This window comes from Pseudonaja textilis, chromosome 3 (genome assembly GCF_049901715.1).
Source record: "Pseudonaja textilis isolate UNSWEBS1 chromosome 3, rPseTex1.2, whole genome shotgun sequence".
Classification (NCBI taxonomy): domain Eukaryota; kingdom Metazoa; phylum Chordata; class Lepidosauria; order Squamata; family Elapidae; genus Pseudonaja; species Pseudonaja textilis.
In genome coordinates, this window is record NC_141992.1 from 61,486,974 (window position 1) to 61,513,036 (window position 26,063).

Below are 26,063 nucleotides of genomic sequence, written 5' to 3' on the forward strand. Positions count from 1 at the left end.
AATCTTTAGATTTCCAACCTATTGTAGATCATGGGTGTCAAACTTGCAGCATCACATTGCCATCACGTGATGTTTTTCCCCTTTACGGAGCTGGGGTGGGCGTGGTCTGCATGTGACACATCCGGCCTAATGGCCACCAGTTTAACACCCCTGCTGTAGATGAAATGGAGAGAGGGTCTCTGCTTTTTGGTAGTCAAACCCCTTTACATCTTTTGTTTATACTATCACTAAATGTTTCTGAGCAGTTCAAACTGGAGGTTCTCTACCATCTCTTAGAAAAGCACCCCATTTGTCAGACAGTTGCCTCCTGAAAAGGATGCATTTCATTTTATTATCTTAATTCTCAGATAAGGGGCTATGTTTTATTACAGCTTATTTAACTTTCCAAGGTGAGCTATTCGACTGAGTCAAGGAAGACAGATTACTTTCACATTCACTACAATCATTTGCTGAAGCTAGAAATGTTACAGAATGATAGATGAAGAAATTTTCACAGGCAATATTAGTCCTTAGGGAAAAAGTTTCTTCCTTATTTGAGACTTCATCTCTAAACCATCTCTGTTTTGGCAGACACCAGGTTTGCAAATACAGTCTTAAAGTTTTCAGGAGCTTGGAATAATTTTGAGGAAGGCACTATTGTTTCCTTTCTGTTTACTTCACAGCAATAATATCACAGTGTTTTCATATACTTTTGTAATGTAAATTACAGAATTATAACGAATAGTATACATCAGTATAAATATAACATCAATAAAAATATATATGGAGAGAACTTTGATATAGAATGGAGAAGATAGGGTTGTATACCATCCTGCCACATGATGACCCAGACATAATGATTGTAGCTGTGGATGATAAACTGAGCCTGAGAAAGAACAATGAGAAGAATCAGATCTGCTGTTACATCTGCAGAATCTCTCACAGGGAAGGGATGCTGAAATGAGCTAAGGAACTGGCAGAAGCAGATGAACTTAGAGGGAAGGAAAAAAAGAAAATTGCTAGCAAGCAGAGGTAGGTAGTCTTGGACTGCTGAAGAGATGCAGGTTCCAAAATGGTTGAAGATACAGAATAGAACAGAACAGAAACTGGAAGGGACCTTGGAGATTTTTTAGTTCAGCTCACTGCTCTAGCAGGAAAACCTATACCATTTCAAATAAGTGGCTGTCTAGCTTTTTCTTAAAAACCTCCAGTGATGGAGCACCCACGATTTCTGAAGGCAAACTATTCCACTGGTTAATTGTCCTCACAGGAAGAGGAAGTAGCATGGGATCAATATCATGTCAGAGATTTCCAAAAGGAGAAGGGGATTTGAAAAGAAAAGATGACCATGATTATGCTAGCAATCACAGATTGGCAGACACATTCCAACTAAAGATCTCGATTAACTCTATGGGGAATTCAACACAGAACAGCTCAAGATAGATACACAATGTAATTCTAATTGGGACACCAAACTATTCTGTACATACATTATCCTTTGAACATAGAAGGGTGGGGGGGAGACGACTGAAACTCCGAATGTTCAACTGAATGCTGCTTGCATAGTTATTTAAAGAATTGGTCTCTTAGAGCAAATACTTTTCTATCCTTTGTTATGCTTCTTCCCCACCAAAAAAACAAAGAAATTATATGGCATGATTCACTTGAAGGCCTTATGTCTCATCTAATTCCTACATGGGCCAGTGATTGCTTTCAGAATTCAGCAGAGAAAAGAGAATCAATCACCAGCAATTTGAGACTCCTTTTTTTGTTTTCATTCAAGAAAACCAACTACTTTTGGTTGTATTATTGCCATTCCACTGCTATATATGCACAGACAGTATGATTGTTAAGAATCACAATCTGAGTATTATTTTCCTTTTTTCATGCCACCTCTTTTCTTTGTGCATGAAGTTCCTTCAGACTGTAAGCCTGAGGGCTAGGACTGCTTTTCTTATTAATACCTCCAATGCTCTGCTGAGTATAAATGCTTTAAATTCACAAAACCAATGTCAAGAGCAGCATGTTGAAAACCCATGGATATTTTCTTCAGGAGGCAAATTTCTGGTTAAAAAGAAATAGAACCTTTATGGATATGGTAGTTGTATGGGACTTCACAGACCTTCCTGTATTAAATTGTTTCTTTTCTGTTTAACTGAGTGGTGTATTGAGAAGGCCAATACTTTTATGGAGGAGGAAGGGGGAAAGAGGAGAAACTTGCAGGGAATTCAGAATTAGAGAAACGTGGAGAGAATAGATTTTTGATTGGCTCACTTATACAGCTCAGTACTGACTGCCTAGTAGGCATATATATGACATAATTCTTCACTACCGACAAGAAAATACCTGTATTGATTGCATTTAATAGCAACCTGATGTAGCAATTTGAACATGGCATACAATGAATCCCTACAGCAGAATTTTTCCTGTAGGATTGTTTGTCTATATAGACAAGTTTAATGATGGCTATAAAAATCCCCGCATTGCCTTCTTGAAAGTTCCTACCTGGTCGATTATTTTCTAAAGAATTCCTTGCAATTTGAATTTATTACCAAAGTTCTGCTTTGTGATCCAATTCTACCTAACAAAAAAGTTGAGTGTGTCACCTTGCTGAAATTGTCACATTTCAAATCTATTAAGCCCCCAATAAAAATAACTCATGGATGCTATTTCTCATAAAATGATGCAACTTTTAAAAGCAACTGGCTAATTCTCTTCCACCCTTTCTCTGGTTTTTAAGTTTCAAGGTTCTTGGATTTTTAGCATAGTGAAGTGAGAGAAACAACTTTTATCACCTAGGAACTTATTTTCAAAAAGACCAATGTGTGATTGATGAGGTTGATATTACTTTGAAATGGAAATACTTTCTCTGGCAGACAGAGGCACTAATGTGACAGGAAGTTTCACATTTCAAGAGATGAGCTTGAGAGCTGCCAGGAGTTTTCAAACACCCAAGTAAAGGGGAAAAAGGGGCCTCACATTTTAGAAAGAATAGAAAAGAAAAAGAAAAGCCATATTTGGAGATGACCAAAGAACAAAAATGATATATAAAGAAGAATTTAATCAATAAAACCAAACAATATTTTGAAAAGAGAAAGAAATGGGAATCAAGAATAACAGTAGGGAAAAGGTAATTTTCAACCACAACAGCTTGTTTGTGAAAAGTAAGAGTTCTCTATAAGAAAAAGAAATTAAAAATTCCAAAGAATAAAGAGAATCTGAGGCAGTTTCATATTGATACATTAAGTTTGTGAATATACCTGACAGTGTACCTGTTACAACTCTAGACAGGAATCCAGCTGGTTTTGAACTGATACATTAAGTTTGTGAATATACCTGACAGCGTACCTGTTACACCTCTAGATAGAATTTAGCTGATTTCAAGAGGAAGGAAACCTCTTCCTCCACAGTCAGTACGGGAATGCTTTTTTAAAAAAAAATCTCCCATCAGAAGAGTAAAAATCTTGATGACTGTCAGCTTTCTTTATAAGGTTCATTTATTCTTGAGTACTGTATAAGAATAGACTGCCAAGCGAATTCCAGTTTGAAATGTATCAATTTACACTAAAGGCATGGAAGGTACTTTTTTCTACCTTATGTAATTTCTTCTACATAGGAATTCTTTTTTCACATATAGAAATTTACAACATATAGAAATATACGAAAGAAAAAAATAGATTCATGAGCTGATTGCTTGAAACAAGTGCCTTTTGCTCATTAGAGTACTGAAGAACAGAAATGTCATATTGCATATAGAGTAATATTTATCTCATTTTCTACATCCCCTAGTCTAAGCCAACAAAAATTGAATGAAAAGTTTACGAACAAAACCTAAAAAAATAATGTACTGTAGCCCTTGGAATCTAGAAGTCACATTAATGTTACCAGGGAATCTACTGGACACTTTTTCAACCTGACAGACTCGCATTGATGATGTTACTTAATTTAGGTAATAAAACCTCTGCAAGAAAACAAGCAAACTCAAAGACGACCAGCCCTCATGTCATCTTTGAGCTACAAACATACTTCTTTATTACAACCTTATATTTTAATATGCTTTACCATGTGAACTTTTTATTTGGTGGAACCACAGCTGTTCTACTAGTGTTTCACTTGTATTTAGGCGTCTTTGAAAACAAAAGGGCCCTGATTAAAATGTTAACTTTTTTACCCCTTTGTTTGTACAAGCAATGGTTCTGGAGTAAACAACTATCCCAAAGACGTCTACACTATGAACCAAAAAGAGGTATTCATGGGACCTGCATATTAAGCTACAGTTTGCTTTAACCAAGGTTTGTTTAATGAGCTTTTTAGCCCATCTATTTTTAGCGTTTCTATTTGCATTTCGGATATGTTAAAAGCTAGGGAAGAGCACAAAAACAAATCAGGAGATAAGCCATGAAGCCTGCCTACACATCATTTTAAGCCACATTTGAAAGCACTAAGACAAAAATAAAACAGGTTTTTCAAACTCTGCCAGGCTACCCATGGCTTATTTACTGATCTCTCTTAGCAAATTACACTAAATAAGAAAGAAGTCAAAATAAACCATAATGCAGGGCAATATGCTATCTGTCCAACGTTAGTATGAATTTTACTTCATCTCTTTTCATAAAATCTAATAGGATAAAGCAACTTGATGCACCATACAATACAGTTGTTCAGAGCCAATAACATAGAGAAGAAAGATAGGAGGGAGAGGATGTGGAGTATGGGCACTAGATTAACAAGCATATCTTACTGGGTTTTTACACTTACTGTTAGTGCAACCAGCTTCATCAATTCCACTTTCACAGTCTTTTTCTCCATCACATTTCCAAGATGCAGGAATGCATTTATTGCTGGAGTCTCCACAACTAATTTTTTCAGCTAGACATACTTGTTTGGCTACAAAAGCAAACAAACAGAACACAGTTAAAGTTACCCAGGCCAAGAATATATTGTACTGCATCCAGCATCGCTTTGACTTTTACAAAGTGTAGACATTATTTATAATAGTTCTGAAAGAAATGGGATTTCTTTTTCTCCCTGATATCTCTGAAAGCTTCAAATAAAGTGAAGAGAAAATAAATTTATCCCAGATATTACGCAACACAAATAGTGCAGTCTGCACCAATTCAGTTTTTTCATGAACTATTTATAAATTAGAAAATAATATTGCTTAAACTCACTGACCCACATACAACTGGGGTTAAACATTACAAAATATATTTCTGACTTATTTTTCAAAGAGAGGAAGATAATTTAGGGAAGCTGCTTATTTGATAAATTCCTTGAAATTGGCTCTCTGTGTAGTAGTTTTATGGTGAAATATTTACCCTTGCTGGCATATGAGCTGTTGGTGAACACTCTTGGTAATATAATTTCTTTGATGGCCTTAATACTGGAGAGCCCATCTTTTTTGAAAAAAGAAATGTTAGAAACTCTATAGAATACATGAACAGAGTTAAGATTTTCTTTGGACTGCATCATCTGGAAATATAAATATACCGCCTCCCACAGGGTAGGAGGAGAATACAAAATTTAGAAAACAAAATGGAAATACTCCTTTCCTTGAATAAGCCTCACATTCACTTTGCAATCTATAAATAAATAATGTAAGACAATATTAATAATGTAGGAAATACAAAGTGTTGTGTTTGACATTGTGTACAAAGTTATGGAGAATGTTTACTTAATACATATTTTACTGCACTGATAAGGATAACCCTGAAGCCAATGACTGCTTACAAACAATAATCTAATACATTTTCTTGGAAGTAAGTCCCACTTATTTTAATGGACTTTATTTCAGGAAAGCTAATAGTGCCTTAATTTTGTATATGTAAAATTATGAAAATTCCTAATACTGGAGAGCAATATTTGATATTTCTTCAATTATCCCAACTGTCCCCTACTTGCATTCTCTTTTTCAGGCATTCAGTCTGATATTTGGGATACTTAAATAGCTAGAAACATATATTATCAAAAAAAATCTGATCAGCTGTCATAAAGATGGCACCATTAATGCTTTATATTGGTCATGTGTGATTGGGCACACAAAGAATTTGTCTCCAATGCATACGGTCTCAATGTACATGCAAAACAACAAAGTAATAATAATCATAATAATGATACCAATAACAGAAAATAATAGAACATATGAGAAGGATAAAAATAATACAACCATACTACATAGATAAATAGATATAAGTACTGTGGGAATTAGATGTTCAGCAGAGTGTGGTACGAGGACAAAAACCTGTCTCTCTGTCTAGTTTTGGCATGCAATGCCCTATAGCGGCATCCCGAGGGGAGGAGTTGAAACCGTTTATGTCCAGGATGTGAGAAGCCTGTAGATATTTTATCAGACGTCTTTCTGACTCATGCAGTATACAGGTCTATGGTATACTATTGTATGTATTGTATATGTATATAGTATATAGGCATATTAATGACATGCTAACTAGTCCCTCCAGCTATAGCTGTTTTTCCCTTAGTTTAACAACTATAATTCATTTTTATAAACATTAGTTTGAAACTTTCCCAAAACAGAGTACAAGAGACCGCAACTGGGGAAAATAATAAAATTAAAAGTTCTTCCCCTGACATTATTTGAGAGGAAGTCTGTGAGCAATTGTTCTTCTCAGTTTATACAACAGGAAAAAAGCCCAGGGGTAATATGATTTAAACTTGTTCTTTTGGAGAACAAGAACAAGTAATGAAAATATAAACAGTTTTACTGAATTACAGTTAGCAGATCAGTTAGGGTGTTGGAGAGGAGAATAGCAGGAAAGTATACTCTCTTTATAAAAAAAAAAAAAAGACATGAGATTAATCATCTCAATAAGGCACAGATTTTTTTTCTCCAGATTAGTAACCCTCCACATAATAGGCTTAAATTCTAGGATTTGAATTCTGGAACTAGGAATACAATAATTACGTTGCGATGCAATAATTAGATGGAAAATATTTATTTATCTGATTTTCATGCTACCTTTCCTCTTTGCCAGGCACTCAAAGTTGCTTACAAAACTTGCATTTTGAGATACAAAGTTAAGAAAAATTAGTTAACAAATGACAAATCAGTGCAAAAAAGTTCTAGGAAAAAGGTCATCCATTTGTTAATGTTTCATTCGGAAGCAAATTTTGATCAAAATCAACAGCAGGCTGCAAATAAAAACTCAGTTGCAGGTGCAAATTATGTCTACTTAACAATTCTTGCTTCCATCACTTTCGTCCTTTTTTGTGGCTTAACAATTTGCAGTTTGAGTTTCCTGAACCTAGGATAAATAAAGGGTTAACCTGATATATGACAGGGAATGCTGTCAAGGTTTATGTCGGTGCAAAACATAGGGAGAACAGAGTCATTCACAAATAGACCATTAAAAAGACTTGGTTAAAATGTCAGACACATCAAGACCAATTTATCACCATGAGGCACAAATGCCAAGGATGGACAACAATGCTTTATTTATACAGAGACAAGAGTGAAGACAAGCAAGACGAGTCCATTGACTTGCCACAACCAATGGCCCATTCATTCTTGGTTTCTTTACACCCCAACAGGACAAATTCTTTCATTAAAATTGTTGAGCCTAACTGGCGCCCCATTGCTTGGCTTCCTCTTGTGCTACTGCTGAGCTTTTCAGGCACAGAAGCATTATATATATATATATTCAAGGGAATGGCTAGATAACAGACATTGACTTTCACATGACCATTTGTTGGGTTCTCACCATACAGGTGCTCTAGGGGCATGCAAAAAAATAAAAAAACAGCCCCTACTTCTTGTGGGAAACCTAAAGATCTTTTCAGTAACAGACTAGACAGTTTCTGGAAGCATGAAACAAGGCCTATTTTTTCTGGAAATGTTATTTTGAACAAGAAGGCCTGCTTACTATGACCACTGCTTTAAGATTCCTTATTCAATTTCCTATAAAATATGAAACAGCATACTAAGAAGATCCAGTATTTCTCACAAACGTTATGCATAAACTGCTAATTCAGCCTCAGACATTAGCAGCTACATATATAATCCATCCTACTGCTCAACAATCTTGGGATTGAAGCCAGTGAAATTCTGTGAGTAGCGCTTAATTTCTACTGAAATCATGGGATTCCAATTCCGGGTGCCCTCTGTTTTCAGAGGCACTGGATTTAAACAACTGTCTAATATAATTCTTTGCAACTAGTAAGGATTTAAATTCATGAATAAGGCTCATCAACAATCCACCTAGATTTCATGTATTAGTGACATCGCTAGGGCGCAGTAACTCAGTCAATATTTGGGCTGGGGAATGTTTTGGGCAATCACAAAACATTAGCATCTCTAAATTCGTAAGTGCCTAGAAAAGAGTTCTACAAAGTAGAGATTTTCCCCTTCCCAGAATGCAAGATTAAACTTAAATCTTCAAGGGATTAGACAACTAATCTCTTAAGGATCCAGAGTAATTCTACTTTGGAAATGCCTCATTTATTTTTTAACTCTTTAAATATTGCTGAATTTCAAGCAACTCCTAGCAGTATGTTCCAGAGTAAAAGGAACAGAAGGAATTGTTTAATTGTCTTATCAGAAGAACTGAGTTAAAAACACTTGTCTTGCAGGCATCAATTATAAAATGAAAACAACATAAGGCTTGGAGGAAATAAAGAGAGGCTTGTATAAGAAAGGGATGAATTAGAAGTCATTAAGGACAAGCAAAACCTATGGTCCAGATCTGTAGGGACAGTATTAAGAAAGTTCCAAAGGCGTTTTTCCAAAAAACAATTGAACTTTGTGTTTTTCCCTTTGAAAACATTTCCCTTCTCATCCAAGAACCTTCTTCAGTTCTGAAGAACTGAATATTTTCAAAGGAAAAAAAACTAAGAAAGCCCAGTTGCCTTGGGAAAAAGCACCTTTGTGATAAGCATGACCTGGATGATTTAAAATGTCCATAGACAGCATTAAGAAATCTAAAACACAGCTAAAGTCTGATATGGAAAGCTGAGAGAGGCAATAAAAATACCTTTCTCAATCTATCTGGAGCAAGAAAGCAATTAAGTGTCATGATAGTTAAGAAATACACAGCCAACTTAAAATTATCCAGTAAAAGAGGAGTTGCGATCATTTTCCACTAATAAATATCCCAACAACAGAAGAACGGGATAATAATGATTCAAATTACAAGCACAGAAAAGATACTGTACCTGGTTTCACACAGTACATTCAAAACACACACAAACATTTTAAAAACCTAATTGATGTTACACTGCATTAATAATATCATCATTTCCACATTGCAAGTAGCATAGTTTACTTCATCACTTAAATTATGCATTAGTTTAATCTCTAAATGATAAAAGAGGAATAATTTCAGGGAAGAATCATTAAGGAGTAATCTAATCTAGAAAACATGCACCTGTACTCAAGAAAGGATATTGTATAGCTTAGAAAGAAAAGAGTTAAAAGAGATGTTCCTCAAAGATTCAAGACTTTAAATTTTAGAGGAAAAAAGTAGAATTAGTAGCAGCAGATTTTGGTTGAGTATTGAGATACTTACTTAGCAGTAAGAACAGCAATTATTCAGATGGTGGCCATCTGTTAAGGCATTCTACTTTTAGATATTTTACAGTGAAGGACAATTAGCCTATTGAGTTTATAAATCCTCCAATTTTATGATTCTGCGCTACATGTTGAGTTACTGGAAGCAATCCTTCTCAATATTTGTTTTACAATATTTATAGCTTACCCCAATCTAAATCTGGGTGGGGTATATCAAACTCAGAACAAAATCAGGACATTAAAATCTAATTCATGAGAGCAATGAAACACTGACACAGGTCTTAAGGGTTCATTTCTTAAAGACTTTCCACTTTCAAAGAGAAATCCTCTGAAATGCAGCCTGCCCAGCCTGCCTCAGATGTTTTGCTTTCACCTCTGACATAAAGATGATCTGGAGGTCACACACAACAGAACCCAGAATTTGAAACAACTCATCAAAAGGGAAGAGACAGCTGATGAAATGGACTTAAAAGGCATTCTCTGGGTTTTCAGAACAAGGATGGGCACCAGCTTGTTCCTGAACTATCCCAGTGGTTCACCAGGCTTTATGCCAGTATCCTCAGAAATACTTTGCATGTGAAATGTTTCATTCACAGCTGAACGAACACAGACCACACATAAACCTGGTGAATGAATACTTGGAAAGTTGTAATTAGAAATAGAGTATGTGATTTCAATTATACTGTGATACACAGATGCTCCTCTTGTGTAGAAAAGATCTCATTCATGAAGCTGTTTGGTACGTACTTCAACAAACGCTTCATAGGGAAATCTAAAGAAGATTGTACAGATAGAGATAGAGGTTGTGGATGTTTTTTTCCCCCAACTAATTACTTTCTATGAATATGAAACAGCAGTTTATCTCTCCATCCCCTTGGCCTGACTGAAGAGATCAGTTACTGTGCTTATATACTTGGCAACTATAGGTTTTCACATCTAAATTATCCTCTTAGGAAATGAATTCCTACATTTTAGAGAGGAAATACAGAATGTGGGATTAGATGTTCTTTTCCATTAAGTCCACCCTTCTTAATGATGAACATATTGTTCAGATAATTTTGAAAGTGAATGGATCTCAAGAAGTGTTAATGACATTACGTAAATGATAATTTAACTTTAGGTAAATAGTCTCAAGAGATAAAGGTAAGAAGTATTAGGAAGTAAATTAAAAAAGCCCATGATCAAACTTTTGGATACTTATTACATGCAGACAGGACAAAGTCTGTTTCCACCAATAAACCTGCTGGCATGTCACATACTTATGTGGATTAAAACTTTTATAATGTCACTTGCCCATTCATGAACCATATGTTCAAGAAAACATCCTTCCATCTCCAATCTCTTATTTTTTAGGAAGGAGAAAGAGAAGGAGAATTTCAAGGTGTCTTCAAACCATTATCAGATATTGATACTAAGAGGAGTCTTCCCACTTTTCTCTATTTATCAGATGCCTGCAAAGTAAAGGTGCCTGCCATCTTACTTAAATAATGCAAAGCTGTGGAATAGTAAATAAAGAATAGTTAAATACAATGTCTAAATTGTATACATCTTAAAATTCATTAATGTGAAACTACAAATTATATCTATAAATGCTACAATTTTCTTAGGAGCTGTGGTGGTACAGTGGTTAGAATGCAGTACTGCAGACTAGCTCACTCCAGGAGTTCGATTCTGAACGGCTCAAGGTTGCTATTTCAGAACATTGCAGATTCTTAAAAAGAAAATAGCACTGGATATTTCCTTTACTCTTTATTTCTGTACTTTCAAACTTTTGTTCAGACTCATAAAATTCACACAATTAAGGATAAGTTGTGACTCAAAGGGAATCATCCCAAACATTCTTTTTAAAAAGCCCCACAGTGTGAGAAAAATTTATTCTACATATTCTGGAAAAGTTAGAGGTATTTTGAGGTGATTATTACGTCCAAGCAGATACCACAGTGAGGTCTGTGTATGTTAATTATTCCAGAATGTGACTGAGAAGAGTGCAGATGATCAAAGACAGAATCACATTGGGAAGGACAGAACAACTGCTAACTCAGCTAATTGATTTAGAGTGATGGTCTGAGAATAGAAACAAATTCCCTAGTAATAAAATATTTAAGAAATATTTAAGAAAAATGTTATAATATAGTAACTGATGTGGTAATCATAGGAATTCTGCTGAGTGGAGCTCCCTCCAGACTAAAAGAAGCCTCAAATTGCATCCATGCTAATATTCACTCACTCCCATGCTATAAATTCCTTATTTATCATATTCATATTACCTTTTAAATGAATACAGATTTTTCCTCACTTTATTGTTGTGATAAGCTTATCATATAAGGTGAAAGTTCATTATTGGCCAAGATAACTAATGAGAAGGAAGTATGGTATAAAATAAATCTTCTGATACTTTTATTTTCTTCTCCTACTGGGGATTGGCAATCACAAATGCTACTTGTTGTTTTGAGGACTTTTTTATATTATTAACCATAAAAACGTATGTTTTCAATGAAATATAGTTTTTTCAAACAATATATGTATTGTCTTCCATTGATCTAGTGCCTGAATCTGTTCCAGCATTGAAGTAGTTGATATTTTTCATTGCCTGTGTTGAAAATATTCCAATTTCCTTTTCCTGATGGTGTTCACAATCTATTGTCTTTCTCATTTCGTGTAAGCTTGGCTCAGGATATTTTAATTAATCTTCTGTAAATTCTCATTTCAGCTGAGAAAAGACCACAAACTAATCTCCTTGGTCCAAGTCCAAATAGATATAATATACTACACTGGTGTAATATTTGAATTCTCGCAAGCATTAACATTTAAGAGTTTGCCAACTCTTGAATACACAAGATTACAAAAAACATCACTTTTATTTATGTGAATAAACAGCAGTTGTGCTACCCTGTCCTATTCATTCATGTACTGCATCTTGCTGTGAGCCTTTCAAATATGACAAACAACATTGCTGGATTGGATCCAAAGGTTCTTTCCATTGATGGAAGAATTCTTTCCATTAGGAAAGTTTGTCAGAGCAAGTTAATCTCAGGGTCACCTCCACTGGATTTTACTGATTGGAGAAGTAGACATAAGATAAATAGCTGACATCACTGTCCGACCTTTTACACAGAACGGAAATGGATAAAATGTACACCAGTTATCAAGCTTCAGCAAGCATTAACATTTACAAAGAAGAGACATCTCTTTGAGTTTTCTGTTACTTTTGTTTGGAATGCTTTTCTTATATAAAGGTAAAGGTGTCCACTGTCCAGTTGTGCCTGACTCTAGGGGCATGGTAATCTCCATTACTTAGCTGAGAGAGTTGTCTGAAGATACTTCTGTGGTCATGTGGCCAGCATGACTATACGCCGAGGCATACAGAATGCTGCTATCAAAATGGTACCTATTTATCTACTCATATTTGCATGCTTTCAAACTGCGAGATGGGCAGGAAGCTGAAGCAAGTAATGGGAGCTCATCCTGTCACACAGCACTTGGGTCTTGAACCTGGGCTGTCAGCTTTCCAACTGACAAGCACAGGGTCTTTAACCACTGTATCATCACACACCCCTTTCTTATACAATACATGGTATAAAACAATTCTCTTGTGAACTGAAAATATTTGTATACATCTTTGGACTCAATTAAATGCCATTGTTTTAATATATACTCCTGTGAGAAATTCTGCTCTTGGTGACCGAGATAATTACAAAAATTAGAACTGAACAGATGATTCTGGAACATAAATATTCTAATTATGTACACTAGTTAAGAACAGATATACAAACTGAATTACAAACCTAGTACCCAGTACACTGCTGTCAATCTATTCATAACTATTATGAAATATTATGCATTCAGGGCTATCTAAACATGTAAGAATAGCTAGTACCTGTGAAATCCATCATAAATATTCATGGAATTAATTACCCAACTTTCCATTGCTGCAATCGTTTTGACATTCGTCAAGGACATAGCTGCTTCAGAGTGTCTCTATAATTAATATATACTTAGCCACTATAAAATATAAGAATTAATTATTCCCTTTAAGGAATTCAAGGAGCACTTCTTATTAATTCCTTCTTTTGATCAAAAGAGAAAAAAGCTTTATTCCAGTGGTATAACTTGTCTTGGCTTTGAACTTTTTCTATTTCTGTAATAATGGTCTGGTTATAGAAAGAAATGTTACTTATAGCCTTTGAGGATGACAGTATAAGGATCTCTTCCACTATACAGTATAGAGTAACATATACCCTAAAGCTAAACCAGACTGGACAGCCACTTGTCTGCAATGGTATAGGGTCTCCTGATTGAGGAGCGGTTGGATTAGAAGACCTGCAAGGGCCCTTCCAACTCTATTATTCTGTATTCTGTAAGAATTAAATTAGTGTCTTTATTGTATCTCCTAATACTTATTTGTGCCTAGGAAAACTTACTCATTGAGATCAGATTAAAAAAAAAGCCTGTTAAACCTTCCCAGTTCTTTTATCCCTCCAAGTTTATAGGAGAGAATTCTTGCTTTTGTCCTCTTGATGTTCACTACTGAGACATCCAATCTCTTTTTATCCAACTTCAGTGATAGCATAAGGAAAATTGATTTTTCTTCATGCATACATAAATCTATTGAAAGTGTGTGGAGCATAATGCTTCTCATATAAAAGAACTGGCTGTTACATCCTGATGGGAATTGTTTCAAATGGGCTCTGTCTTCATCAAAGTGATGCCCTCCAGGTATGTTGGGTTACAAATCACAGAAAATCCTATCCGACATGACTGGTATTATAGGAATTGCAGTTTTATATACAATATTGATATTAGCCCTTCAAGGCAGTCCAAAAAAAAAAAAAAACACTCCCAGAAATATCATCACTTTAAAGTAAGGGGACATTAAACATAATCTTGTAAGACCCCCTCCTTTCTTTTCAGTCTATGGAAAACTAATGAGGGGCCCTTCTGAAATGCTTCTCAAGCTTTTCCCCCCATCTGCAGACAGAGCTCTCTCTTTTCAGCTGTTGCCTAGACTGCAGTCCTTTCTTCTGCCTCCCAAGGTCATTTGCACATGCCATCACAGGAGCTGAACAGTTGCTGGGTGGACTATGTTTTATTGAGGTACATGCTGGTAAATTGCTAATTACGCTTTCAAAAGTCTTGTTAAAAAAAGTGGAGTATAGGAAAAAGCGACCAAATGAATGTGTCAGGAAAACCGAAACACGTTTTCCTTGAATATGTTCAATTTTCCTTGAATCCTTGGAAAGTTCAAAGGCTCAAACTAAGGGAGCATGTGCATAGCTGTTTGCATTTTTCGCTAGTTTCCGAAAACTCAGTTGACAGACCTGAACATTCGTTTAAGTGTAAATAAAGCTACTGTTGTCACCCAGAACATTTTGTAAATCCTGGGTTAAGTACTAAACTTTTGAACATAAGTTTTTTTCAATTCAAAATAAATGTAATTGTAATTTTTGTTTAGACTTTGTGCTTTGATACATGGATGATGATGATGATGATAACAATAACAATAACAACAATAATAGATAAGGGTAAACCATGTTTTTTTCCTGTTTCCACCCATTCACATGTTCTAACAAATGCTCCGAAAGGCTCACATTAACACCAAGTCATTTCAAATGTGGCAAGTAATAGAACATTGTTATACCATTATATTATGGTGTAGATATTAATTACATGTTATTAAGACTGCAAACTTTCTTTTATGTTATATATAGATAAATATGGAATGCGCTAGCATCATTTCAAATCATTATTACTCTACACAAAATTCTATTACATTTTCATCTATGTTTTAGTATCTGCTACTAATATGTATTTAAAATTATATTTAAATTGTATGATTATGCTAAATCTATAGCATTAAGGTGAACTTTATAAGTAGTATTTTAAGTCATCAGTTATCGGTAAAGAAATGTGGCCAGTGAAGAAAGTACAGTTATGGACGTATTCAGGTTACTAAAAATAGCTGAGCTATTTCAACTGTTGAATTCCTTGCCCAGCTAGCTATTTAGGCTGCAATTTTTCTAGGGAGCTGACCCTGGTCCTGAAATGCTGCTTATCATTCTGCTATGAATAGCTGACAACTAGTTTTAATAACAACTGCAGCAAAGGCTAGCAATAGCTTACCTCAGAAAAGCTAAGCAAGATCTAACCTGGTTAGTACTCAGATGAGAGAGTCTCCAGTAATCCCAAGACAGTAGAATAGAGTGGGAAATTATAAAATAATTAAGTTAATTAAGTCTGGAAGAAGGCAATAACAAATGATTTCCTAAATTTTCCAAGTAAAAATAGACATGTGAGTATAAATTGAGCTCAACATGATGGATTTCAATCCCGCCCCCTTAATAATGAGTCCATAGATACAAAATGACCTAGCTGCATAATAACATCAGGTATCACTCGTAAAAACAGCATCTGAGTTTAGAAGCTGCACTGTCAGCACTGGAAAGAGACACTCTATTTAAAATACTGTATCTGAGCATGCTTAAGTATCTAAAATACCATGTGTGAAGTCATCCTATTATCTCTACTTCTTCCCCCAGCTACAACCAATCTTCAGAAACAAGGCCTCAAAGTCCTATTTATTCTCCCTCTTCTATATACTTTGCTACTTCTTTGCCTGGACACCTCCCCCTCTCCCCTACTTCTAAACTCTGACTCATTTTCTTCTTTGACACAGTATAATAGCCTGTGTTCTGTAACTCTTTTACACTGTTATTATTCATCATCACATCTCCAGCTAGAGAGCTTAATGCAATTTCAGCAATATTAAGAAATTGGAAGTTACCATAAATATATTCAGGAAAAAATTGATATTGTCATTTAGAAATGGGTAATAAAGGGCCAACTATTTCCTTTTTATGAAGACGCCTTTCTTGAACCCTAGGATAAGTGTACCAGCCTCTCAATTTGTCCCAGATTTAGATATTTATTCCTAAATATCTAGTTGTGCATTAACTCTGTTCCCTTTATAGGAAAAATTAGTTATTTCATAACTTTATAAACTAAATTATAACACAATAATCATAATAATAACAACTAAGATCCTAGTGTTCTTAGATTGGGCATTTTCTCAATTTATTTGAATTTGTTATTCAAATGTTTGTGTACAGTGAGTTATGGACAATTTTCTCTAGAAACCAGTAAATAATTTGTATTCATTTCAGGTTCACTTGAATTTGCACTGTTGATGCCTACGGTTCCTGGTGCTATTTTATAAATAATACAAAAGTTCTATAAATACCTCCTTCTTTATTAAAAAAAAAAAATCAGCAACGTAAGGTGAAATAGATTTAAAATTTTCATAATTAGTGTATTATAAGCAGGACTTGCTTGTTTGGAGAGGAAAAAGTGACAGTTCATCCTCCTTTTAAATTATTCGTGAAAGCCACATGGGAATTTTGAACAAGATGTCTTAATTAGTGGAAACCAAAAGTTTTGCAGGCTAAAAAGTTACCATGCAGATATATTTTGCAAAGGGGTTCGTAATTTGGCCTTCTCAGTCAAAAAGGTTTTTTCCATAGAAATTACAGAAAATTCAGCAGATTAAATCAGATGATCAAGCAAAAGTCATAGTCTGAAAAGTCTAAAGTTCCTGTTGGCTTAGGAATTCTGAGTTGAAGTCCACAAGTCATAAAGGATCCATCGTTCCCCACCTCTGTTATAATGTTATAGCAAATGTGTGAGGGCACCATAAATCTTACTACTGCAGGGTTTTAATCCCTTTAACAATGTCTTGCTTTGGTGCAGAGTTATAAATGAAATATGCAAGGAATGGCCTTTTATAAATTGAATAGTTATGGGTGACAAAGATTTCTTAATGGATTTTTTAAAAAAGAAATTTCAAATGGTTCTCTTACAGTATCATTAATGAATAAATTAATGCATTGTTGAATCCAGGAATAGATGTAGCAATTGTGTTACCTCTTACATCACATTATTTTTTATATATAAACATTTGCTTAGAATGGGATTTATAGAAAATAAAAATCCAAAAATCTTCTTACAATCTAAATCTAGAAATGTTGGGTTGAATCCTTATTTAACTATATTTAAGCAGATGCACTCCTACAACCTATACTTAAATGTATAACTTTAATCCCATTGATTTTGGTCTCTAAATATGGATCTTGGATAATAGGTCAACCCCTTTGCAGTCCCCACCCCTTCTACATAATTAAGCACTTGGTCAATTTAACTTTCAGGCGATCCAGGACATTTCCTATTAACAGGACATTTGCTGTTAAGTTACTGTTGTTGATTTTTTTTTTCCTGGCACATGTACCAGAATTATATAGGGAAATTCATGTTGATATGGCAGAAGGTGAATTAGGGTAAGCGAGGAATCAAATGACACAGGACAAAGTACAGGTAGCTGTAAAGCAAGGCAGTTATTAAGTAAGCTGTGCCCCATTGTAAGTCCCTTTTGGTGACAGTTGTTAAACTAGTCACTGTAATTGTTAAGTGAATCATGTGGTTGTTCAAATCTGGCTTCCCCCAATGACTTCGCTTGTCAGAAACTGGTTGGGAAGGTCCCAAATGGTGATCACATGACCCTAGCTACAACCGTCATAAATACATGCCAGTTGCCAAGTGCCCAATTTTTTTTCATGTGACAATGGAGGACATTGTAAGAGTTGTGAGTACAAGGCACAGTGGGAAGTCACTTTTTTCAGTGCCATTGTAATGTCAGTAAATCAGGGATTGTAAATCGAGGACTTCAGAACCTTTGCTAGTGTTATTCAGGACCAAAAACCACATAAAAAGACATGAACAAAGAACAAGTGAAGAAGCAGGCTAGAGAATAAGCAAAAAGCTGCAAAATATGTTTCAGCTCCAGAAGATCATATTGTTTGAAGATAGTTTGGACGGAAGAAAAAGCCGTTGTACCATAATCTCCTCCTGTCCAGAGGTCCAAGGGTCATTCCTGATTAATGAAGTCAATCCAAAATTCAAGAATGTTTCATTGAGAATGTCTTTTGACAAAGAGTAGGTCACCCCAAGAAACAGGCAGTACCAGCAGGAGTCAACCCTGATTCAAAGGTACTCCCCCTCAAAAAAAAAAAAAATTCTAGATAAAGAAAATTCTACGACTAGCTTTTCATATTTTGTATGGACCAAGGGAATGACAGCATGACGGTAAAGAGTCTAACGGCTATATACCTTTCTGCAAAAAAGAATACACCTTGCCTCATAATCAGGGGTGGGTTTCTACCGGTTCTGTCCACCTCTGTAGAACTGGTAGCTCTGAAGAGCAGCAGACATAGAACCGGTTCTATGTCTGCTGATGTTTTTGCTCACCCGCCCACCCGGGCTCTTACCTAACCTTTATTTTCTGATCTTTTCAACTTCAGCTGCCGTGCGAGGCACAGCTGCAGTTAAAAAAGCAGGAAAAAAGGGCTTTTTCAAAGGCTGCTTCTTTGCACGCAGCATGTTGATAAAGATTTACAGGCGCACGCCAGCAGCGTGCAGGGAAGCACATCGTAAATCACCGAACTGGTAGTTAACCCTGTTGGATCCCACCCCTGCTCGTAATGTCTCAGTTCTCTGTCAAGTACTATACTTGTCAATCATCATTATAAAATTCATAGCTTTATTTCTCCATGATAAAATTCACATGCTTTCGCTAAAATTTTACAAAGACTTGCAGCCAAGCAGTTTATTGATTTTGATAGAAGTATTTCTAGTCACATTAGATTCCCTGATCATAAACAATGTCAAGCTTCCATATGTTATCCCGAATCTACCATATGCATCTATCAAAGATGCTGGGATCCTTCTGAAATACTGATGAAATAAAATACTTTTTTGGTCTAGAGGCAATGTATGTTAAATTTGCTGTGTAAAGCAAAATGTAACTAAAATATTTGATGGGAAAAAGTTGTCTCAGCATATCCCAAAGTGTTTTTGTAGCTTAACTTATATATAAGTTATATATAAGTTAACTTATATATAAGTATATATAAACAAAGTAATATTGCAGCCACATTTAGCAACACCTCCACTTCAACATAAATGTAGTATTTATTGTACCTACAGAAGCAATACCATCATGCTTCTTACTGCTGTCCTTAGTTAAGAACTGTATAAATGCATTAGAGGGCTGACATAAGCATTTGAATACTATTTTATGGCATACAACCTACACGTAACAAAAAGCTTAGCAAGGAACTATTACAAGAGCAATGTTCATTTTACCACATCATAATATGAAGAAAAAAAAAAACTAAAGGAGTGTAAATGCATCCTTTCAAAGTACCAAATCAGCAGGAATAGATAATAACGTAGCTTTTTCACTGACATAATAATTCTCTATGTTCAGTGGAGCATTACTTATGCAATACCCCACCAACAGTCTGCAGGAGCACATTTGAGTACGTTCGAAACTTATTATTGATTTGCCTAGAAGTTCTTGTTCTTTAACTGAACTGGGCTTTAGACTACAATTCTCATTGCCCCAGACAACATGGTCAGTATGAAAAATGTTGGGAATCATAGTCTCAAGCAGCAGTTCCCAACCTCTCTGGTTCCATGGACCAGCAGTGGCTGGGGAAGGGGATGGTTTTACATGTGCAAATGGAGCTTTGTGCACTCGCCTGCCACTTGCATGGCCCGGTTCCCAACAGGTTGTAGACTGGGGTTTGGGGACCCCTGGTCTAAAGCATCAGAGGGAGCCAGATTGGGGGAAACTGAAGTAAAATATAGCATATACAGAAAGGAAGGAGGGAGGGAGGGAGAGCGAGAGAGAGACCAGCTTCATATTTTAATGTACAAATTCAGTTTACTGGAAAGGATTTCCTCAGATATATGCTCCATTTAGCAATACATAGTTGCCACATAGTTATTATACAGTACGCTGCATGTTATTATCAGTAAATGCCATCTAGTAGCACTTTTTCCTATTTCTATTTTTACCACAAGTCTTCAGCCTACATTTGCATAAAATTATTTCTATTATTTACTGCTCACATTATGTATGTCTAATAAGGAGGGAAGTACATAGCTGATATTCTTAGATTTCATTAAAACAACAAAAAATGACATTAAGCTTGTATTTATACTTGTTTTATCGCCTACTCCTTGGTGGAGCTTTTTAAAAGCAACAATGCATTTCCAAAGTCCTAATTTTTTTACCCTAATCATACCTTCTGATAAACCCAGTGCAGTTAGATATAATGACATGAAGTTATGCATGCTAAATCTCTCTCTCTCTCTCTCTCTCTCTCTCCCTCCCTCCCTCTCTCCCTCCCTCCCTCTCTCTCTCTCCCCTATGCTTGATAATCCATTTTCAATTTATCAAATGGACAATTCTTGTAGGGAAGATACTTCAACCTAGTTCTTCCAATTATTCCACAGCATCCCTTTTCTCCCAGTATAACTAATACTGAGTTTTATAGGTAAAAACTCAGTTGGGTACACTGTAATGTCAGTGACTGGTATTTAATCACTCATCTGAAAAACTAAAGGATAATGATTTATATTATCTTCCTAAAAATAAACTAGACATGTTTCAGTCTTTTTACTGACTATTCTCATATGTTAGAAATTCCAACATTTAATTTTTTAAAGCATCCACAAACCAAGCCTAGTAACTAGAGATCTGAAGATACAATGTCATATAATGTGTGGCCAGCTGTTTTTTTTTTAAAAAAATACAATCTGACCCCCTTTATAGGAAGTGACACCCTGTTTACTATGAAAGTAAAATAAAATCCCTAGTCCATCCTTATAGTGAACTTTGCTGTCTATACATAGTTGCTTTAGCTGCAAAGATTTGAATAAAAAGTTGCTACTTTAAGACCTACAAGCAAGAGACTAACCTCATATTAATATGGCTCTGACTGACTAAAGATAGAATCTAGACTATATAACACATTCATTAATTTAATACCAATATGGTTACTCTGTATTCTACGTGACTATTAATTGAGGATATTCCTGCTGATTGGGAACAATGCAAAACTTGTCAAGTTGCCTTTAAAAAAAAATCAGAATTTGGCTCAGAGAATTGTATTTGCCTTCTTGAATTGCACCTCTAATAAATCAAGATGTCTTTTGCCACAACTCATTTAGGAAATACATTTAATGTGCATATAGCTTGATATTTAAGCTGTGGCCTTCAATTACAGAAATTGCAACACCAACCAGAAATGAGGGAGGAGGAGAGGATCTGCTTTTGTGAATGGGTATTTATTAACAGACGATCAATTCCTACATTAAATAAACGCAATAAAGCTGGTAGCCAAGTGTAAATTCTCATAAATTGATCAGCGCATTTAACAATTCTTTTCAAATAGTTTTGGAGAAAATATTCTTGTAGGGCTCCATACAGCTATCCTACAAACAGAGGAACTTCTCCGGAAGGCCCAACACAGTTGTTTCTGGTTCTTTAAGGCAGGGTCATGCAATGTTTAGGCTTGCTGGATTTATTCTGTCCTTCACCTGCATTCTCCTGTTCACCAAGCAAGCCAGGTACAAAAAAAGAATAGCCTGAGGTTGGTGGACATAAGGAACATGCTGTGCCCGTAATTTCATTTATAAGAGAGGGAGAGAACAAAAAGCATTTTGACTGTTGCTATTATTAGGCAACTGAGAGTAAGAAATGCTTGCCAATCTATTGTTAATCACACAGATTAGATGTCAGTTCGTGTTCAGCTCACTGCAGATTTCAATTGAGTAGCAATCAGCTGATGAGAAGAAACCATTCATTCTGGAGCCTTCACTGCCATGATTATCCCTTCAGGCTTCTAATGTTGCACACCCACTGTCACGTTACTACTGTTTGCATGTTAACTGCACCACTCGCCAATTCTTCGTTTTTTACAGCTAGCTACATTACTGGCTGAAACAACCATTGTTTTGCTATCAAGCATAGCTAAGAAAGCAGCAGAAGGAGCAGGGATTTTCCCAGTGTTGGATGTCAGTGTCATGTATTCTGAATAGCCCATCTTGCACTGACCTCATGAGAACCAGTAGAGTATCTGGGTTAAAGTGCTGGATTAGGTGTGAGGAGATTCCAGTCCTGCCTCAGCCATAAAAACTCATGAGATGATTTGGACCAAGCACTTCCTCTCAGTCCAATGCATCTAATAGGATTATAACAGGATAAAAATAGGAGGATGGAGCATTATGTAAGCTACCTTAAGCTCCTAAACGAAAGTCAGATGATTGCAACTGAGATAATCTGCTGACACATACACTGAAGTCAATATTGATAGCTGCTCAAATTCAGGTTTTTTTTTTTTTTTCAGGAGGCAACATATCACCTTTTGTCTCAAAGGAACAAGTGTACTAAGCCAGCTGTGCTACGTCACTAAGCTCATCCTGCTTCCTTTGTGCCAGACTCATGGCAGTTTTCAAAATCAACTGTAGCTATCACTCAAACCTCAATGACATGAGCATTACAATTGATAACCTTGCTTTTGGAACCCTTCAGTTTTGCAGCCTTAAAATTTGGGTAGAATTATCTTGATGCAGTCATAACTCCTCAGGGTCACTTGGGTGAGATAGGAGGGATATAAATTTGACTTATATTTATAGAAATAAATGTGTGATATAGATATTATATCGCAAATATTATAAACACAACAGAGACAGTATGTTACAAATAAATAACAGATTGCAGTGTATACATAGTTTTCAACTTATGACCACTCATTCAGCAACTGTTTGAAGTTAAGATAGATCCTCCCTCCCAAAGAACTATTTCATGACCCAGTCCCAAAATTCTGATGTCCATCCTACTCCCATGATCACATAATTACATTGTGGGCACTGAACAACAAGCCTGTGTTCATGGCTATTTGCAGGACCTCATAGTCACATGACTGCGATCAACATTTTTTTGCCAGAAACTAGGGCTTTACTTCCAGTTTCTAGCAAAAATCACCTCATAGTGATCAATGGGTTCACCTAACAACTACTGCAAAATGTTGTAAAATTGTGTCAGGTGACATGATAACCCATGACATACCGTAATTATGGGACTCAATTATGATCAGAACTTGAGGATTATCTGTAATTGTTCTATCAAAATTGCCACTGCTGTCCTGCCATTTGAGGGGAATATATTTTGCCAATCTCTTCTTTGCCTCATCTACAAAGTGTATGCAGATTTAGATAAGGTTCCAATCAAATTATATTTCACATGCCAACATTACAATTTTGTTATTAAGCCCACAGAGTTCAGCAGCAGATAATAAAATCATTTTCCACTGAAAATAAATTTACATGCACTCAAACACTCCTACGTTATCACCTTGGGGTATTGCCTAATATTTAAAATTTAATTTCCTTAGGTTAAGGTCCCTACTAGTCAGCACTGGTGAATATTTAATGACTTTGCAATGTTCCAGATCAATGGGAAATGAGTGAATTGTCCCCTAGGATGGGAATTACAAGACAGTGAAAGAAACTGAAGCAAAATGAAGTTTTTCTTGGTGATCCGCAATAAAATCACATTTGTGAATGGCTCTACTACTGGGGAAATTTACTAAATTTAGTTCCTGTGTCACTCACTATTTACAAGCATTATTGTTCTGAAAGCGCCAACCTTGCTTCCTTTGTTCTGCCAAATTCTAACAGAATTTTCTATTCCAGCAGGACAATTAGCATTGTGAAAAGGCCATTCTCTCAAGAGTTGCCAAATCTGCCAAGCGATGTGATGTGATGTGATGTGTGTGTGTGTGTGAGAGAGAAAGATCCCTTAACTAGACGATAGTGTTTAGATAGAGAAATATAAAAGGCAGTGTGAAGTGTGAAAACAGTAATTCCAAAATAATGAGTTGGATCTAACCTTGGGAGATTGAAAGGCTTTGATATTAGCCATCATCGAGAAATGCAGGGTTTTTTTTTGTTTTTTGTTTGCTGGGGGAGGGCACATAAGCTCAAGTAATTTTAATTTCAAAGCAAACTTCTGGGAATAAAATAGAATGGCATTTTGTATGGTTTGGTTTGAAAAGAAAGAAACAAAAATTCCAAAACCTAATTGTGTTTATTTTACAAAATGTAACTCTCTTCAGATAATACTCTCTATGGATATCCTTGCACAGTACAGGGGAAGAGGTTACACCAGAATTCATTTCCATTTTCTACTGCTGATGGTACAGGTATTGCCAGGTATCCCAGGGGTGATTTGCTGCAGAATCAAATCTTTGAAGGCTGTCACTTGTATATTGAATAAAATGAAGAAAAAAAAAGAGAAAGGGCAGCTAAAAGTTTATGAGCTTTGCATTTGTAGTTCAGTTTTATTACAGTAATGAGAATTCGGGAAGTTGTACAGGCAAGTTTGCATAGTTATTATGGCCTCTAGGTTATCCTAATAAAGGCGTGGCTTAAAGATGGATTTCATTTTTTTTTCTTTACCGTTGACAAGATTATCTTTGAGATCTGTGTGACATGGAGTATATAGTTTGGAGATCTTATTTTGCACAAACACCACGAAAAATGAGGTATAACTTCATCTTGCTTTCCTTTGTGACATACTAACTAGCCTTGTCTACACCTCTTCTGTATTATTTTTTTAAAAAACATTATGAGAAAGCCTTGATGGAGCATCTCAAATGTGATGATGATGATGATGATGATTATAATAATCCTCCAGTGACACATTATCTTGATGTGATTGTAGAAATTTTCTGCTCTTCGGAAGATGAGAGCTATGCCAGAGGTTCAATTATCATGGATAGGGCTCATCAGAGGAGCCAGAGAGCATCTCTCCCATAAACAATACAGATAATCCTCGACTTCCAACCACAATTGAGCCCAAATTGCCCATTTCTAGGCAAAACAGCTTTTAAGTAAATTTTGCCCATTTTACGATCTTTCTTGCCACAGTCGTTAAATGAATCATTTTAGTTGGTTAAGTTAGTAACATAGTTGTTAAATGAACTGGCTTCTTCATTGACTTTGCTTGTCACATGACCATTGGACACTGCAACCTTCATAAATACGTGCCAGTTGCCAAGTGTCCAAACTTTGATTCCTTAATGCGGCAACAGTCATAAGTGAGAAAAATGATCATAAGTCACTTTTTTCAGTGCCACGGTAACTTCAAATGGTTTTAAGTTGAGGACTACCTATATGGTGAGGTGTAATTTACAGAAATCCATACTGGATTGGTCACTGCCTAGGTGAACAACTACAATGTTAGCTCTTGGAATTCCTGGACATCTACTGGGTTACAGGACTGTTTACTGAGCAACCAGAGAAGTATCTGCAGGACTACTGGAAGAAAAGTTGTTTACCCATTGCAAATATATGAAGACTGAAAAACTCAGCTCACAATCCATTGGCTCAGTGGTGGTTGGTCATTGAAACACATAAGGGAATATCGCTCCCGCCGCCTTGAGTCCAGAAGCAGTTCCATAGGTGGAAGGTGTAAACATTTTGGTGTGGTACTGATGTTTAGTACTTTAAGGAGCCCGAAACCGCTCCTGAGCTCTCCAGTACCCTCTGATGTTCTGTGATGGAGAAAATGGCTATGACATCAATATGTCTCAGTGTGATGCCAAGACCAAGGGTCCTCTCAAGAAGACCCTGTCTACTGCTGACTTTTACAGCTACAGGG

At 35.9% G+C, this 26,063-nt stretch overlaps 1 protein-coding gene across 1 annotated transcript in view; it reads right to left on the reverse strand.

The window, feature by feature from the left end:
* LRP8 (LDL receptor related protein 8) overlaps positions 1 to 26,063 on the reverse strand; it is a 205,705-nt gene that overhangs the window by 43,734 nt on the left and 135,908 nt on the right. Inside the window, exon 4 of the mRNA XM_087929936.1 lies at positions 4,738 to 4,866. Coding sequence (XP_087786062.1) covers positions 4,738 to 4,866 — 129 coding nt within the window. The remainder of the gene's footprint in view (positions 1 to 4,737; positions 4,867 to 26,063) is intronic.